At 52.0% G+C, this 18598-nt stretch overlaps 1 protein-coding gene across 1 annotated transcript in view; it reads right to left on the minus strand.

Annotated features, from left to right (window-relative positions):
• KIAA0556 (KIAA0556 ortholog) overlaps positions 1-18598 on the minus strand; it is a 173989-nt gene that overhangs the window by 41975 nt on the left and 113416 nt on the right. The window contains 2 exon segments of the mRNA XM_014560871.2: positions 11933-12070; positions 16580-16795. Of these exon segments, the coding sequence (XP_014416357.2) occupies positions 11933-12070; positions 16580-16795 (354 nt within the window).

Consider the following 18598-nt stretch of genomic DNA (forward strand, 5'->3'; position numbering starts at 1 on the left):
TGCAAATGGCATTATTTTCATTCTTTTTTTTATGGCTGAGTGGTATTCCATCATGTGTGTGTGTGTGTATATATATATACATATATATATATATGTATATACACCACATCTTCTTTATCCAGTTCCCTGTAGATGGACATTTAGGTTGCTTCCATGTCTTGGCTATATCAGCTTTTTAACTTAATTACTATCTTCCCCACTCAAAGTTAAGCTCCAAGCAGCAGAAGCCCTCCCAATCTCATCCAAGGGCCCAGTGAGTACCTGGCACACAGTAGCGGCTCAACAATTCCTTTGGAGTTATAAATGAATAAACACAGGTTTTCCCCTCCCACTCTTGGGCGACACTGCTCTCTAACTATCTTCAGAGAACAAACCTGATCAGAAAAATGGTAGCCTGTTGGTTTCAACCCTAGATCATCTTCCATCTTGCTCTGACTTCTGCTCTGTTCTTGGGACATGGGATCTGAGACCCCAGAGGCGCCCACCTGTACTTATCCCAGCCCCCACCCCCCAGCCTTCCTGAAAGCCAGGTAAGTAAGCTCCAACTACATTTCTAGTTTACTAAGTTATTGCTACGAAGGTTTCCGCAGCCATGTAGGAGGAGAACCCCCAAGCCCGTGTTACACCACAGGGAGCCGGCTTCAATCATCCAATTGCTGGATGGCAGGCTACTATTTGCTGCCTGTCAGAAAAGTCGATTCTCAAAGCACTCCTTTACATGTTTATATGGATGTGTTCTCTGGTTAGTGGAAGCGCAAAGCAAGTGCGTGCTGTGAATTAATCAGGAAATAGCTATTTGAGAAGGACAGCATGGCAGCTTTCAATGACTAGTTCTGCAAAATTGCCGCCATGGAAACATCTGGCGAGACAGACACGCTCTCATTGAAAGAGGTGATGGAGTGGTGAGGAGGCCTTCAGGCTGGGGCGGTCACAGGGTGGGCATCCTGGCTTCCACAATGAGATGCCCAGTCTCCACAAGGTGCTTGTTTACTGTCCGTGAATGGTCTAGAGCACCGTCTGACCTCGGCTCTCTCCAAGAAGCCTGGCTGGGAGGGGACAGAGAGAAGGGGGCAGGTTGGGGCAGGGGTGTGACTTCCAGTGCCCACAGGACCAGGCAGATAAAAGAGAGAAGCGGGCTAATGTGGAAACCACAGGGAGTGGCAGGGGTCCTGGGAGCAGAGAGGCTCAGGACCCCTGCCTGATGGTGCTTAAATCTGCCAAGTTTCCGACACTCTGCAGACCAAACAAGCCACGTCTGTGGGTGGGTTTGCCCGAGCATCACCAGGGTGGGTTCCCTGGCGGGAACAGTAGTGGTCACTCCTCTGGGGGTGCCACGTGTTGTTCCGTGGCTGCGTTGTCCCACGCTGGCCTTGGAACAACTCCCCAGCGTGGGCATTAGGGCCCATCTGACAGATGAAGAAACTGAGGCTCAGCCTTCCCCAAGGTCACAAAGCTGGTGCACAGGGAGCCACTCTGGCTGGCATGCTGGAGGTCCTACTGCCATGTCCCTCTGGGTTAAGCCAAACCGGAGAAGGCCTCGGTCTCAGCTGTGCTAGCCTGGCCACGGGCAGAATCACCTGGGTGGAACAGTGAAGCCCTACTTCCATTTTTAAATCAGTCCCCGTGGACCAACTGTCTTGTACCCTCATCCGGGCTCCCTCCTCACTCCCCAGAGGCAGTCGAGCGTGTGCATGTTCATGTCCTTCCAGGCTCTTCTACGTATTTACGTTCAGGTTGACGCAGCCATCAACACACCTCAAAGTGTGGTCAGAAGCCCTGTGAGCTGCACCTGTGTGCGGTGGGGAAGATGGGGTTGAGACTTTTGTAGGCCTGTCCTCCCCGGCACCCCTCAGTAAAGCTCTGTATAAGGGGTGCCTTTGGGGATAGATCCAGGGGGAAATTCTCTCGCTCCTAAAGAACCAGCCTGCTTCCTCCTTCCCAGCCAGAGGGCTCTCTAGTCCTGTTTCCTCCTTCGCCCCAGCTTCCAAGAAGTCCAGGGTGAAACTCCATCCTGCCGACGACCTGACTCTAGAGAACAATTTGTGTGTGTGTGTGTGTGTGTGTGTGTGTACTCATTTCCTTGGTGCCAACATTTCCTTCCTTGTTTAACTAGAGTTATTGCTCTGCCTTTGGTTGACGCTGCCTCAAGCTTTTTTCGCAATGGATTTTCAGAGGGGCACTTTGAAACTCTGTGGCTGGAAAGTGGTGATGGGAGAAACTTTCCTTGTCTACATCCTGACTTTCATCCTTCTTTCCAGGTGACGAGAACCAGTCACATGGAGACTGGAATGCATGTTAACACAACAATGTTATTTTGATCTAAGTAATTGAATTGACTCAGTAAGGCCACTTTCCTCCCTGGCCCTGGGGTCGGATGACATATCTCTCCCAGTGAGCACACACACTGCTCAGCCAAGACTGATGGCGGTCCGGTTCCACCAAGATAGCCACCCAAGCAGGGCTGGGGGCTCTTGCGCTCACAAAGCACTTTCCCCGGAGACACACCTGCAACAAAGACTGGAAGAAATCATTTGGAGCAAAGCACTGGCTAGTGCTGGATGCCAGGGAGGCTCCATTAAAGCAGACCCTTCCTCGGCGTGGGTGCACACGTGGAGCTGAACCAGACGTGTACCGTTGGACCTCATTCATGCATAGCCCGTGGGGGCTCCCCTGCCCTCCAGTTGGGAGCACACGCTGGGCCCGCAGCACAGGGAGAACACGGGCTGCTGTCCTTTACTGTTCACTTTGCCTGTAAGTGCTGGGTCCAGAAAGGAGGTACTCAGGGCTATGGGCTGATGGGGAAGGGGCTGACCCTAACCAGGTTTATCAGGGATGGGGGACTTTGGGGAGTGAGCTGTTCTGCCCAGACAGCCCCCTGCAGGCTTTGGGACCTGGCTCAGGAGCCGACTCCTCTGGGAAGCCCTTGCCCTCCCCGTCTGCCCCTTCCCACCTCCTTGGGTTGAGACAAGGGTCCTCCTTGGGCTCTCAGAGCTGGGCTTGCAACCAGATCCCTGCGCCTACTACGTCGTGGCCCTGTGTGCACACCTGTTCTCGCCCAGATGGAGACCTTCGAGTATGGGGACCTATTCCCACCTATCTGGTGGCCTAGCTCTGGGAACTCAACCTGCTCCTTCCTGGAGAACCTAAACTTGAACGTTTTATCAGGGAGAGATCTCAATGACCTTTTATATGTCAGTTGGGAGGAAGACCAATGAAAATCATTCTTTGTGATGAAGCAACTTTAAGAAGATGGTGGGACATGTGACATTAACAAACTACATTTAACCTACTACATGCCAGGCTGGGGACCAATGATTCTGACCACCCCCCCAATGTCACAGACTCAGAGGATGATGGATGTGGGTGGGACCTGACAGCCTGGGTCAGTAACTGGTGGCCCTACAGCTGAATATGTGCTGGTTTAAAATTTTCAGAACCAGCTGATAGTATCTAAAAACGGAGAGCTTTCACAAAACAATGTGCATTCCTGGCCCCTCTTGAAAATTCAGGCCATCTGGCAGGGCAGCATGGGGCCAGGGCACAGTGATGGCTGCCCTAGGCCAGGCCTGGCTTTCCAGTGACCACAGTCCCTGTCTACTGAAATGTGGGACCAGGTGGTGGGCACCAGGCTGCCTGGTAGTGATGTGACCACCAGCAAGTTGCTCTGCTTTTCTGTGCCTCAGTTTCCCTATCTGTAGGAAGGAGTGAATCATCAGAGTACCCATCTCATAGGACTGCTGTGTGAAATAAATGAGCTGATACCCATAAAGTGCTTTGAATACTGCCTGGCGTGTAATTCACGTTCAAGAAACAGGACCCGCCATCACTGTCTTGTACCCAATCTACTCCCTGGATGGGTGTACCTGCTGGGGCTGGCTGCTCAGGGCTAGGGTGGCTGGTGTCTGCTCCCCTAAGGCCTGGTACAGCCGCCCTCTGTTCCTGGCAGAGGTTGCCACAGGCATAGGAGAACCCCACCCACTCCAGGGTGGGGTCTAGCATTATTCTCACTAACTTGGGTCAAAACGCCCCTCGATCTGGGATCAAGCCTCAGCATGCAATTCTTGTCATTTTATTCCATCTAACACATACCATGTGGGGACCTTTCAGGATCCTGGCTAGTGTGAGTCACAAAAGATGAAAGCAGGGCTCCACTCCTTAGGGAGTTCACAAAAGCCAGGATAATTAGGGGTCACAGACTCACAGATGTGGAAGCATGGGGAACGCACACCCCCAAGTCCAGAGGCTGCCGGGGCTACTTGGCTCCAGCTGGTGGGTGCCACAGAGGGAACCTCATCAGCCCATAAGTCAGCTTTCCAATGATGTCAAACGTTTCACAAGCTGTACAGTGCTCTGAGGGCCAAATGGAATCCGCAAGCAGGATGGGTTTGGCCAGGGGCACTGGTTTGGGACCCCAGAGGCTCAGGAAACTGAGAACACCCTAGGGAAGCATGTGACCTGGAGCCCAGCAGGTGTGGCTGAGACCACCAGAAGGGGCCTAGGGCAGGCTCGGGGTGTGCGGCAGGCTGGTGCTTGAAGAGAGACTTAAGCAGAACCTGGACATTTCCAAAGGCAGCCTTGGTAATAAGACTGGCTAATTCCAGGTGCTGGGAATGGCAGGAGCAAAGGCACAGAGGAAAGGAGAGTTTCCTGGATGCCACAGGGCATAAAAGTTGCATTAGGATGGGAGAGCCAGAGAGTCCATCTTGGAGTCTGAGCGTGGAAGAGGTCACCAGGCGAGCAGGGCAAACGGGAGAGGTGGTGTGGCGTCAGGACAACTGTGAGCCATGTCGGGAAGACAAGTCAGAGTGGTGGGGACTGCGGGGCTGTGATCCGGCCCTGCCAAAGCTTCCTGGTGTGGATGTGGCCTGGTGTCACCAGATCTTTCAGTTTCTCAATAAAAGTCAAAAATCTCTCTTTTTCACAGAAAACCTTCCAATTTTTAAATGTGCACAGTTAATTCAAGGAATTTTGAAAACACCATGGGAGCCAGCTGAAATCTGCCTATATGGGCTGGTTCAGTCAGCCTGGGCACAGCCCCTGTGTCACGGCCTTCTTCCCAGGATGCCCCAGGACCTGGAATGCCCGTGCTGGCTGGGGACAGTGGCCAGTCCCCTGAGGCATCCTTCAGCAGTGAGGCCCTGGGCTTATCCCCTTCCACTGTCTTGGCCTCGTGGAACTGTGGTTTGCCGTTATCCCCCTGGGTCCTCCTGCCCAGGCGAGAGCTCACAGGGGCAGACAGCGTGTCTGATTCCCAGCCCCAGCACAACGCCTGAGTGTGGGGTGATCGATACACCTCGGCTGATGAGACAGAGGGACTGAGCAGATGTGTGAGCAAAGCGGGGAGACGGATGAGGCCGGCACTCACCGTGATGAGTCTGGCGCTGGGGCGGCAGGCAGCAGGGGAAGGAGGAGCTGGATGTGGAAGGAGACAGGTTTTGGCAGCAGAAATGGTGGGACTTAGAGAAGACTGGCAGCGAGGGGCAAAGGAAGGAGTGGAGGACTCAAAGGTGGGAGTCAGGCGCTGCTGCAGACAGCCAAAGGCAGCGGAGCCTGGAGTGGGGCCAAAGGGCCTGGGGTTGGGTCTGCTGGTCGGAGGTGTCAGTGCACTGCTGGGTGGAAATGTCAAAGAAAAGTACCTCGTGGCTAGGACCAGAGCTTAGTTCAGATGTTAAGCTTTGGGGAAGGTTTAGATTTGGGAGCTGATGAACAAATTCAACAGCATGTGACTTCTGTGCTTTTAGAGAAAAAGAACAAGGACCTAGTTTGGGTATCATGTTCTGTATTTCCTTCTTTTGGAGACAGTACCTCAGTTTTCCATTGGGAATCCACCCTTTCATCAACTTTACTTCATGTGGATAACGTGGGCCCCACTGCAGGGGCCTGGATGGTGGGCCCTCAATCTGGGACTTTCACGAGGACAGTCTCTTTCCACAAGGACAGATGAAATAAAGAGTGAGTCTGATGTTAGCAGGGACCACCACTTGGAACCTGAGGATGATGCCAGCAAGAGGAGAGCAGAGATACGTAATGGAGGGAGGCAGATGCCTGCTGACATAGTGTGAACTCCTGGATCCTGCCATGCCTGAAGCCAGTCACCTAATACTCTCCTGTAACATGGGCCAAAAGAACCCCTTTTTTCCTTAAGCTGGATTTAACTGGGTTTTCCATCCTTTGCTTCCAAGAGAATCCTGGCTGATACACTAGCCCTGGGACTAAGGACTTCAATCAACAGATTCAGCTACTAAATCAGTACTGGCCAAGGCTGGCAAAAGACGGGAGATGGGGAGTCCTACCCCCTAGAGGGTCTGGGATTTATCTTGCTGTCCTGGGCTGGCACCTGCACACAGGTGAGAAGTCCTCCCTGCTCAGACATCTGTCCAGCCCCAGTTGCCGCCTGTTCCCTGGTCTGCACAGCACAGGACATGGGCCTCAGCTTCTACCCTGGTTCTGTATCTGTGTTCTCATTCCCACTGGGAGCAGTCTAGCTCTGAATTCCAACCTTCTGGTTGGAACCTGAACACCTCACTGGGCATCCTCTCCAAAGGCAGAATTCTCTGCTCACTTCTCCTTTCTCTGCTGGCTAGGGGCCGGCTTCAAACCTGAGTTTCCTGGGATCCTCAAGGGGACCATGCTTGTATCTTCCTGAGCATAGGCGCTGCCCACAAATTTCAGATGCCACGGCCCATCCGCCAGACAGCACCCTTTAGCAACTGACAATGACCTAGACCAAGGCTGAGGCCAACCCCTGAGGAAGCCTCTTGTGCACCTGGGTCAGTGCCCTTCTCACCAGCCACCCTGCTAAGATGCCATCATGCTCCCTAGGCCCGAGGGTTCCCAGACCCCACCATGGGGCAGAGCCATCAGGCCACAGTGACTCAGCTGCCTAAATGAAGGTCACACCTTTGACTTCAAAGCCATAGCCATGTTTGGCCTTGGTTTGTGTCCTGATCCAAACAAATCAACTATTAAAAAAAAAAAAATCCTGGGGCAATTAGGGATCTGACTGCAGACTGGGTATTAGAGTGTAATAATTAATCACTGTCGGGTATGATCATGGCATTGGGGGTGATATAAACACAAACCAACTCCTTCTCTGTTAGAGACGCATACTGGGAAATCTATGAGTGAAATGACATGATTGCTACAATTTATCTTTATATGTTAGGGGGACAGATGAAGCAAAAATGGCAGAATGTTGATGATTATTGAAGCTGGTGAAGGGTATGAAGTCCTTATTGAACCAATCTCTTCACTTTTGCATTTATTTGAAAAATTCCCCCCTAAAAAAGGCCTTTCTGAAAATGCAAATACTGCCCTGGGATGAAATGAGTCTACCTACAGTGCATCCCAGAAGCCCTGCGACCCTCATCCAAGCCACCAAGTTAGACTATGCTAAGACCTCCTCTTGGGGTTCTCCTTTCCTTCTGACCCCTTCTCCAAACAGCATCCAGAGTGATCTTTTAAATTCCCCAATCAGATTGTGTCCCTCTCACCCAAAACCCTCCAATAATGATACAAAGAGCTGACCTTCATATAGTGCTCAAAAAGGCTGGGAGTCATTCTGAGCACTTCATATGTATTAACAGAACAATAATTATCCCATTTTACAGATGAGGAAACTGAGGCCTAGAGACATAGAGTAACATGTCCAAGGTCACAAGACTAGGAAGAGGAGGAGCGAGGATTTGGCCGAGGTGGGCTGCCTCTGACTACCCCCCTATTCTGCCTCTCTCAAAAAATAGGATCCAAACCAGCAAGGCCCACATGACCCAGTTCTCACCTACCCCTGGGATCCACCCTTAAACTCTCCTTTGTTCACCAGCTCAGCCTGTGCGGAAACTAGTTATTCCTGCCTCAGGGCCTTTGCTCATGCTGTGCCCCCTGCTGGGAATGCTTTTCCCACTTATATGGCTGCTCCTTCTCACTTTCAGGTCAGGGAAGGCCTCCTCCTCCTCCATGCCTCTCTGCCATTGCTCCATTTCATCATCTTCAGAACACTAAGCATTACCTGAAACTACACTATTCATTTGTGCCCTTATTTATCATCCCTCCTTCATGAGAAAGGACAGAGCTGTGTGGACAGGGCCTTGTCTATTTGTTCACCACGGTTCTTTGAACACCAAGACCTCTGTGGTCCGATACGTAGTCACCAGCCATGTGTGGCTAATTAAGTTACTATTAAAATGAAATGAATTATAAAACGCAGTCTCTCAGTTACAGGAGCCACATTTCAGGTTCTCAATGACCATCTGTGTCTTGCGGCTACTGTACTGGATGGGGCAGACAGAGCACGTTACTACCATCACAGGAAGTTCCATTGGGCAGTACTGGTCTAGATCACCATGGCCAGTCACAGAAATATACCACTGGGGAAATCGAACATTCCTTCCTTCATTCAAAAACAACTTAACGAGCACCATTTCCATGCATAAAATATACCCTGGGGCCTGCCTCATTTACTGCTGTGACCAGGCTGGAGATGGCACCTGAACAGTGATGTTGTGGGTAAAAACCGTGATGGCGTCTATGTTTTTACTGAAGGGTGGTACTGCATAGCAGATTAATGTGCTTATTATAAAGGAAGACAGATGGACCGTGGGGAGCTGCTGAAAGCCCACTTTTTGGATGGGTTATTACAGCCTAGAGAAGGGAGACCATTGACTCCTTTCTCCAAGCAGGTATCTCCATGCCGGGGAAGCAGAGTCAAGAAAATCCGCAGGAAAACCCCACGTTCCCTTCCCACCTCTGCCCCTTACTCCTCACTAGCTGGTCAAGCCATTTAATCTGGGGAAACATCAAAAAACGTGACAAACATATTATCACAGCCTCCTCCTGAGCCCAAGACAGACATCACTGATCAATCACATACCCTTTCCTGGAGGAACCAGAAGGAAAGTTCCAGCTCCTTCTCAAGCCCGCACTCCAGGCAGCCACTTCCAAGCAGAGCTGGCAAGAGAAGCAGTCTCTCTGCCTGGGAGGATCTCTCTGTTCTAAGCCCTGGCTTCTTCATCTACAGGGTGGGGACTGGCAATACCCCCCCCCTTGCAGGACTGCTGGGGGGTTAACTGAGATGATTCATTTGTTCAGTTATTTGTTCAGGCATCAAATGTTTACTAAGCGCCCACCGGGGGCCTGACGCCTGCCAAACACACGCAGCATCACATAAACCGCAGCTGTGACAAGTACCGACATCTGATGCCGCCTCTGTGCGCCTGCATGGTTGGGTTCTAGCCTCCGTGCCCTTCCTCAGCCCCGGAGTCCCTCTGCTCCGGGCCGGCTCACACTCACCGCATCACCCAGTGAGGGGGAAGGAGCCCATCAAAGATAGCCTGAGGATTAAACAGGCAGCATATTTTCCAATAAAAGAGAACCGCCCCATCTTCTTCTAGAACCTTCTTTTCTTATGTTCTAAATAAGCCTGGGTTGGATTATCTCCCCGCATTTAACTTTTTTCCCTTGGATTCCCATACACAAAACACTGTCTTAACAAACCGTGTCTACCAGGCTGAGCAATATTTCCTATAAACTCTTGTTTTATCTTCTCTAAAACACACAGTCATAGCATTCTCTGGAGAATATTAAATCAAACCAACCTGCAGCTGCATTTGTTTGCGCTTTCTGCCCCCAGTAAATTCTGGCAACAGATGGGTGTGCGTTACAGAAGTGGTGCCCCTGCGGGGGACTGTGGCCCTCCGCGCTCTCCTCTCCCCAGGGCACCCTCCTCGACACCCGGATGTCCTGTGCCTCTCTTTTCTATTCTCAGCACAGAGGGAAGGCCGAGTGCGGGTTAAAGAAGAAAGGCGGGCCTCGGCCAAAAGGGATGAAGCTTATCTTCTTTGTAATCCAGCACAGAAAATCCGCTTTTCTTGGCCTGAGCTATATAGTCAATGACAGGGCCGAGCTGCAGGGCATGGGCTTGGGCAGCCAGCACTGCTTGATTGCTTATTCCAGAAGATGCCGATGCCCGCCTGCCCAGAACTGCCGTGCAGACCGGAGAATGAGAGGACCCGGCCCTAGATGCTGGGGGTGCGCTGGGGCTACACGGAGCTGGGGCTGCATCAGAGCCTGGAGGAAGGCCTCTAAGCACACGAGGGACCAGGGCTGGCAACAGGGGAGCAGGGGAGGGGGACAGGCCCGCAGGAACTGCCTCATTATTTCGGTGGTTTGGATTTTTTTTTTTCTCAAATTTAAACTTCAGGTATTAAAAAAAAAAAAAACACCTCAAAAATCAGAGAAAGCTTTTTGTGACTTCTCCGAGGCAGCATCGTGTGTGAACAGAGCCGGGTGGGACTGCGTCTGCCACGTTAGCCTCCAGATCCCCAGAGCCTAGCAGATGTTTATTCGGTAGCTGGATGACTGGGTGGGTAAGTGGGTGGGAGAATCAGTAGGAAGAGCTTCAGGACGGGAGGAGGACAGGAAGGAGGGAGGAGGCACAGAGTCTCCTGGCCGATGCTCTAACCTGTGGCATGACCTTGGGCAAATGCCCTAACCTCTCCTACTCTGTCTCTCATCTGGATCTCAGAAAGGGTGAGACAACTGTTCATGGGCTCTTGGGGAATGAACTCACTCATTCAACAACCATGTATTTCTACTTCAAATAGAGCAGTGGCAGGGACGACTCAAACCCTGCTTCCAAGAGGCCCGCGGTGCGATGGGGGAGGCAGTTGTCAGTCCCAGTGCAGGGGTGCAGGGGTTCATGAGATTCTGGCTCCCTGTGAATATTCAGAAGATCTAGCAGCATTGGCAGGCCTTGCTACCTAGCAAACATTACTTAAGGCTGAAAAATGGCCTTCCCTCTACCTGGGCCAAATGCTTGTCTGTCTGCCACACTCCCCACCAGGTCCTAGTGTCTCTCTACCAATACTGAGGCTGAGGATCGGTTCCTGTTTATCATCGTCACTTTCCTTATGGCAGATTAGAAAGGAAACTAGAACAATTCTCAGCCCCTGTTTTTATCATAAGACGGGGAACCAACCTAGGCCGAGGAGGGTCCCATTCCTCTTCATCCATTGAGTTCCCTGCTGAGTCCCCGGGCCTTCTGCTTGAAACCCTTGGCACTCTGGGTTCACCTCTATCAAGGGCTTCATCACACTGCATCATGCTGCTACGTTTACTTGTCTGCCAGCTTTCAGACAAGGAGTACCTCCAAGGCATGGACTCTGTCTTTTCCTTGGTGTCCTCAGAATTGATCAGGAAATCCGAAGGGACCTGCTCTGTGCTCGATAATAAATGTTGAGTGAAGGAGTAAACGCAAGTGAATACAGGAAAAACAGTCCAGAGAAGAAGGCAAGGATGAGGGCCCGTCTGCAGGTAGAGAGGTGAGGGTAGGAAGGAGGAGGGAGGGTCCTGAAATCAGAGGGACAGAAAGAAGAACACAGAGGTTAAGAGCCTGGTTGTTTAGAGTTGGGTCCGCACACCAGGAACACTGATATACCTGGCAGCTGGTCAGACATCCAGAATCTTGGGCCCTGACCTAGACTTGCTGGCTTAGAACCTTCATTTTATCAAGATTCCAGGTGAGTCATTGCAGATGATGGTTTGAGGGGCACTGGCTAAGCGAACAGGCCTGGAGTCCGACTGCAGGGACTCAAATTCTCACTCTGATGCTCACTGGCTGTGTGACCTGAGCCACGTTATATAACCTCTCTGTGCGTCTGTTTCCTTATCTGGTAAAACTGAGCCTTGGTTCATATTTCTCCAGTTCCCCTAAAGGGTGACCTGATTTTACTTCCCAAACCTCAGTGGAGGCTCAGCTCCTGGTGGCTCTGACAATGTGAAGTGAAATCCGCCAGCGGGAACTTGCTACCCACAAGAGGAAGGGCAGCAGGGCCTCCTGGTACCCATTTTGCCACTTCAGGGATCAGGCGATCGGAAAGCCCTAAGTGCTTCCATCAGCCAAACGCCCAGTGAGGAACCGCAGCCCGTTACTTACGCCGTCAGCCGTCCAGTAATTCCGAACCTTGATCTTGGTTAGACCAAAGTCACGCAGCTGTCTCGTGTTGCGGATGACAAAAAAGAGCTGGAGTGGAGGGTGGAAGGGGCACGTCCACAAGGAAGAATCTTGCTTGCTCTGAAATGCCAGCAAGAGAGGGGCATTGTTAGCACATTTCTGCCTCGTCCCAGCATAAACGGGCAGTGACTATGGAAACCAGGAGAGAGGAGGGCGGGAAGCCAGGAACCTTCTCTACTTCATCCAGGGTGGGGTCTCGGATCTCACCCCATCTGGACTGTGCTTGGGAGCGGGCTACTGACCCTGTCACCTGGCATGAAGCTGCCACGTGGGCCCCTCTGCTCTGCCATCCAGACGGAATTTAAAATGCAGTGGGCTTTCTTTTAATCAACGTAATGGGCTTTGTGGGGAGAGAGCCTGGAGGGGAAGGACGGGAAAAGAGCCACCACTTGCTCTGTTTGATTAACCTGGCCAAAAGAACCTTAGATTTTCCTTTGTAAAACCCTGTAGAATTTTTAAAAATTAAAAATAGAAAAGAAAGAAACTGGCTCAGGCATTTGTTGGGATGGGGCCAGGGCACCGAGCCTTGGGATTTATTCTGTTCCCTTTCAGGGTTTCCAAGCCACAGGACCCTGGTGTGTGGTTTCCGCCGGCCGGCGAGGCTGCCAAGGCTGCTCTCCAGGCCAAGGAGGCAGAAGAGCGGGGAAGCTTCGCTGTCTTTTCCATCCTCACCGACAAAATTTCGTACTACAAGTGCTTTGGATGCAGATTGGAAAAAGCAAACTCAGGGGACTTCTCTCAGCTCCGGTCATCTCCCCTCCTGCACTCTGTGGGTACCTCTTCTACTCTCTGGACAAAACTCACAAACGTCTCCACGCTGGCTTGGCCTCTGTGCCTTTGCATGGACCAGGCCTCTTCGTGTAACACTCTTCCTTCTCACCTTGGGAAATTCAGCTCAGACGGGCTGTCGCCCCCTTTGTCACTCCCTTCCTCCAGACGCCCACAGTTCCTTGCAAGGCCTGAGGTTGTCATTTACTCAGTGTCCCAGGAATACCTGTTTTCAGGTCCATTTCATTCCACCCCCTCTCCCCACCAACACATACACACACACACACACACACTCTCAGCTGTGAGTTCTCCTAATTCATTCAAGAACCCTAAGTATTCTGCACCATTCCTTGGCACACAGTAAATGCTAAAAAAACTTTGAATTTTTTGGAAAATCGTTGAATGAAGAAATGAATGGAGAAATGAAATTTACCTCCTGATATCCGTCCCCTCACTGAAACTAGAGACTGGAAACTGATCTGGCTGGCAGAGCTATTTTGTATAGCTCATGAAGTATTGTTTAAAAAAACCTCAGCAAATTCGTTACCAACACTTAAAGATGGGAGATATCCCCTCCCCCTCAGAGCTGGGTCTCTGGCTTATCTATAGACTTAGAAGACATGGCAACATGGAGTCCCTGACTGTAGTTGGCTAGAACTGAGTACACTGCTCCGGTGGCCAGGGCGGGTGTTCTCCGACGCCCCAGTCCCCACCACTCCCTACTGTTTTTCACCCACATCACCTCCCTGGTTATGCTTCTGCCTGGCCCCTGCAAGCATTTGAGTTTAGGGTCCCCATTGAACAGTCACAACAAGTCCCATCTACCAATAAGCAAGCTGCATCTCTGATGCTGGCTGAAGTTGCTCCTTCTACCTAAAAGGAGCATCGCCCTGTATCTGAGAACGCCTCCCCGGGCTCCTGTCCCCAGGACCGTGCCCGCTACTTGACAGAGCGGAGCAGGAGGACACTGCTGCCTCTGGGGTTCTGCCGGCCCCCAGGAGACACGAGGCGCAGGCCCCAGCTGCGGGGAGGACAAAGGTGGCTTGTCCCAGTGACAACGGTGCCTTTCAGGAGGGAGGCGGCTGCTTTGTTAAGGGGGGAGAGATGAGTTCAAGGGGTTCTGACTTATCCTGGCGAGTTTCTCGAGCTCTGCAAGAACTTCTAGTGCTCTGGGCAGCTGCGAGGGGTCAGGACAGAACATCTCCAAATCCAGCGGGGAGGTGGTGGGGGTGGGGGCCGGGTCTCATTCCTTCTCCAAGTCGGGGCCTTGCAGGGGTCGCCTTGGCTGCTGAACAAAGGTAGAGAATGAAGGCAGACCCTTAGACGCAGCCATGGGGACTGTAATTGATTTCCCAACACATTTCTGCCAGCAGGAAGGCTAACCAGACGGCTAAGTGGGAATTTTGGTGCTCAGAGTCAGAGAGCAACAACCTGCAGGTAACTCTAGGCCTCGTTAGCAACTGAACCTTCTGAGGGCGTTTTACTTTTACATTCCCACCAGCAAGGTAGGAGGGTTCCAATTTTTCCATATGTTCACCCAGGGTGAGCCAGCTGCCTCATGTCCCAACCTCAGGGCCCCAAATCAAAAAAAAGACCCAAACCCACCAAAACCCTGAGCCAATGTCCTCGCAGCTATCACATGGCAAAGCTCATCAGCCTCTGCTAAACAGAGGAAAAGGGAGAGCCATCATCAGAATGGGTCCCCATCAAATCCAACGACGCTTTTTATCGCTCCTGGTATGCTCTGTTCTGTACAGCAGACTTCCAAAAGGCCACAAAGGGGATGGGGGAGGGATAGCGAGGGCTGGTCCAAGCCCCAGAAGCACGCACCGGAGCCTACAGCCTCAAAGCAGGAAGGAGAGCAGGGGACGCAAGGCCAGAGCAGCCGAGTGGCCGTGACCTACCAGACTTGTTTCTTTCAAGGTCATGTAGCTACTGAACTTTAAGAAGGCTCAGACACCACCCAGTCCGACCCCAGGACAAGCGGCATTTCCTGGCTATATGGCATCTGACCTGCTTTTCTTTCAATAACAACCACATATTTCTTCGGGAAAAATTCCCTCCCCGCCCCGCTGGGGCGCCTCGGTGGAACTGGCACCAAGGTGCCGAGCCCTCCTAGGCAAGGCGGTCCATCAGCCTTCCTCTCCTGGGACTGGATATCTCAGCAGAGTGACAAGATGACAAACCAACTAACCAGCCAATCACCTGACAGACACTGCACTTCCACCCCACCCCCAAAGACCAACCCCTGGGTGTTCGTGCATCCTAGGACGCTACCTAAAACCCCAACATGACTGTGGGTCCTGTCCTCTTCTGGCCTGGGCAGCAATGAAAACGCCAGCTACTTGAAAGACTTGCAACAAACTTCTGTTCAAAAACTTGCTAAAGCGAGCCAGACTCCGTTTCTTTGGCTGGCAAAATAAGAATCATATGGATTATCCAGGCCCTCCACCCCGATTCTACCGGGGGCAGAAAAACTGACTCTCAGAGAAGGCAGGTGAGTTGCCCAAGGCGACAAAGAGTCAAGACCAGAACCTGGGTCACTAAACCAGGGGTTTCGAAGCCCCCTGTCTTGCTTATTTTTCTTTCAATGGGAATATTTACGTCATAGCAGTATTACCACCACTACTAGTGGTAACAATGGAAACAGTCATAGCTGATGTTTGGGGGCGCTTTCGAAGAGTGAGGCAGGGCGCTAGCGCTTTATATTTACGTGTGGTCCTTACTACATTGTGTCAAGGTCAGCGCTGTTATTGTCCCCACTTCACAGACCAGGGAACCGAAGTAGATGTTAGGGGAGGTGCCCACAGGCACGGACCTGTAAGTGGTTAAGCTCTGAGCCCAGCCTTTCTGCTTCCCGGGCCTGTGCACTGTTCTGTTTAAATAAGATGGTAACGTACATCGGACACAGCACCGTGCCTGGCATGAGGCAACAACTGAATAGGCGCAAATGTTTTCATTTTCAATATTTAAAAAAAAATTAGTAATTTGTTTTTTGGAATAGAAAATACATCTACATGGCAGGAAATTTAAAAGCTGCCCGAAAGCATCCAAGGGAAAGTCTTCTTACGGCCTGGTCCCCGGCCCAGCCAGTCCCGAGGCCCAGAGGCAACCTCTGTTCCGGGTTTCTCAGGCCCCGCCCAGAGGTCATGGTGACCGATGCTGGATGTAAAGATGTCACTGCTGGGCCATCTGTCTCAGCCCGGCTCATCGTCTCCTGTGTCCAACTTGCAAGTGGCAGGAAGAGAAAATACGAGGGCTTTTCTTTTTTAAATTGTCAGATATTTAAAAGAAAGCAATGTTCCACATTTGTTGGGTGTGTCCTCCATGTTCCCCAGCGAAGCAGGACCCTGAGGGGTGCTTGGGCCCCAGGCCAGGCTGCTAGGTGTGTGCACTTGGCCTCACCACCTTCCAGCTGTGTGCCCTTGGCCAAGTCAGTGCCCTTTTCCAAGCCTTCGTTTTCTTCTGCTACAAAATAAGGGCGTTGCTCTCAATGACCACCCCCTCCCCAAGAGGTCCCATGTTTGGCAGTGACAGTGGCAAACTGCAAGTTAGATAAAGGGGGTGGATTGGTTTTTCTTTGCCCCCCTGACCCCCAAAGAAACCCCCACAGAGCAGGGACCTGGGAGAGAGCTCAGGGCCAGGGGACGGACAGTCTGGAAGCCTCTACCTGTTCATTTGCCCAAATGAATGACTGGGCACGACTGATTGCATCATCCTTCCCCTCCCCTGGGCTTATCGTGGGCCGAGAAACGCATCAAAATACGAGGCCAAGACTCACTGAAGGCCGCCTCCACTTACAGCTAAGTTCCTATTGACCAGGTGGCCCAGGTCCCCGTGCGTGTCCGCGTTCCGGATATCCACGTCATGAGGCGACACGTAAAGTTTTGTGTGGTTCAGGTCGAAGAACTCAACTTCCGTGAGACCCACCCACGACGCGCTGCCCCAGTTGGACAGGATTTCCATGGTCACGTAGATGGCATCTTTGATCTCTTCTTCCTTCGTTCTCGATTCGTCCTGAACAAGGAGGAAAGGAATGCCAAAGGATGAAACACGACAGGTGGGGTCCGGCTCTACCACTAAACAAGTTCTTCAGCCTCTTGGTGCCTCAGTTTCCCATCTGTACAGTGACCGTGAGAACAGCGCCCATCACGGGTGGTTATCGTGGAGACTGAATGAGCTCATATTTGGAAAGCATTTAAGATGTAGTTACTGCGAACCCTGGCAATTAGTATGTTCTAAAAGAGTCTGCAGATAACAAAAAATGTTTAAAAGGCACCAGACTCTGCCTGAACACGCATTTCTCTCTGCCACTATGAAGTGCTCACGTCCTGTAGGCAGGTCACAACTGCTGCTGAATCGGGCAGCTGACGTGTCCCCTGCCCCCCAAAATTGAGATACCGAAGCCCAAACCCGAGTAGCTCAGAATGTGACTGTTTCTGGAGATAAGGCCTTTAAAGAGGTAATTAAGTTAAAATGAGGCTGTTAGGGTGGGCCCTAATTCATTCTGACTCATGTCCTTACAGGAAGAGGAAATCTGGACACCCAGAAAGACCTCAGGGGTGGGCAGGCACGCAGAAAAGGCCACACGAGGGCACGGTGAGAAGGCGACCATCTGCAAGCCAAGGACAGGGCTTGGGAGAAGCCCAGCCTGCCAACAGCTGATCTTGGATTAGCTTCCAGAATTGTGAGAAAATCAGGCTCTGGTTTAAGCCACCAGATTGGCACTCACTTGTGGCAGCCTAACAGACGGCCTACCTAATACAGTCGACAACACGGGACCCTGGACAAGTCACTGGACGTCCCTCGTCCTGGCTGGGGAACAGGACAGGACACCATCTATCCGACAATCCTGTTTGATTAAGTGAGATCCGCCCCCGGGAGAAGCCCGGTCACCAGCCCTGGCCCGTGTGCCCTCTCTAAGTGTCCGTTTCCTCCCATGTCTCTCCTCCATTGATTTTAATGCCCGCCTCCTTAGTGGGGAGGCTGTCTGGTCTGAGAGTGCGTGAATGCCATCAATAAACGGCCACACCGTGGAATGGCTTCCCGAGGCCCCCTTCAGCCTCCGATGGCAGTGCTGGTCGCCACGGATCAGCCACTCATGAAATGGTGCATTCCCCACATGCTCATGCCCTCTCTTAATTAGCATCGTAATCTGAGATGGTTCTTTGAGCAGGAAGCTGAGCAAATGAACAGCAACTGTTCCCTACTTATTTTTTTTAATTAATAGCCAGCAAGACGTGCTAGTGTTCTCAGCGTGTGTTTGGCTGAGCCTTGATTGCCACGCGATGGGATGGGGACAGGGAGGGAGGGAGGGAGGTCAGCTCGCAGCTCCCAGGAGGAACACAGGGCCTGTTTTTATTAGCAGACCCCACGCCTTCCTCCTTCTTCATCACAGGGTCGCGTGGGGCCTGGGCCAAGCCCTCTGTTGCCCTGGGCCTGAGTCCCAGGCTTGCAGGATGGTGATAAAACTCAACCAGCCCGGCTCAAGCAGAAGGCATTGGGAGGTTAATGAGCTTGAGCCTGTGAGGCGCGATCGGCTGCCAGGTGAGCGGTGTGGGAGGCGGGAAGGCTCAGTGCTGTTCACCGCAGCGGCTGGCGGTGGGGAAGAGGGCCAGATGGGAGCCGAGCTGCCTCGCGGAGGGGCTGCTGGATCTCACGCCCAGTACCGTCAAAAGTGTGCAAATTCCTGCAGCGGGGTTTCTAAATGAAGAAGCTGAAGGGTCTATTAACTAAGGAAGTGTCACAACTTGTCAGTGTTGCAATAAGATGACTACTCCTGCTTGATTTAAGATCCCTTGAGGGGTCTGAGGCCAACAC

This window comes from Camelus ferus, chromosome 18 (genome assembly GCF_009834535.1).
Source record: "Camelus ferus isolate YT-003-E chromosome 18, BCGSAC_Cfer_1.0, whole genome shotgun sequence".
Classification (NCBI taxonomy): Eukaryota; Metazoa; Chordata; class Mammalia; order Artiodactyla; family Camelidae; genus Camelus; species Camelus ferus.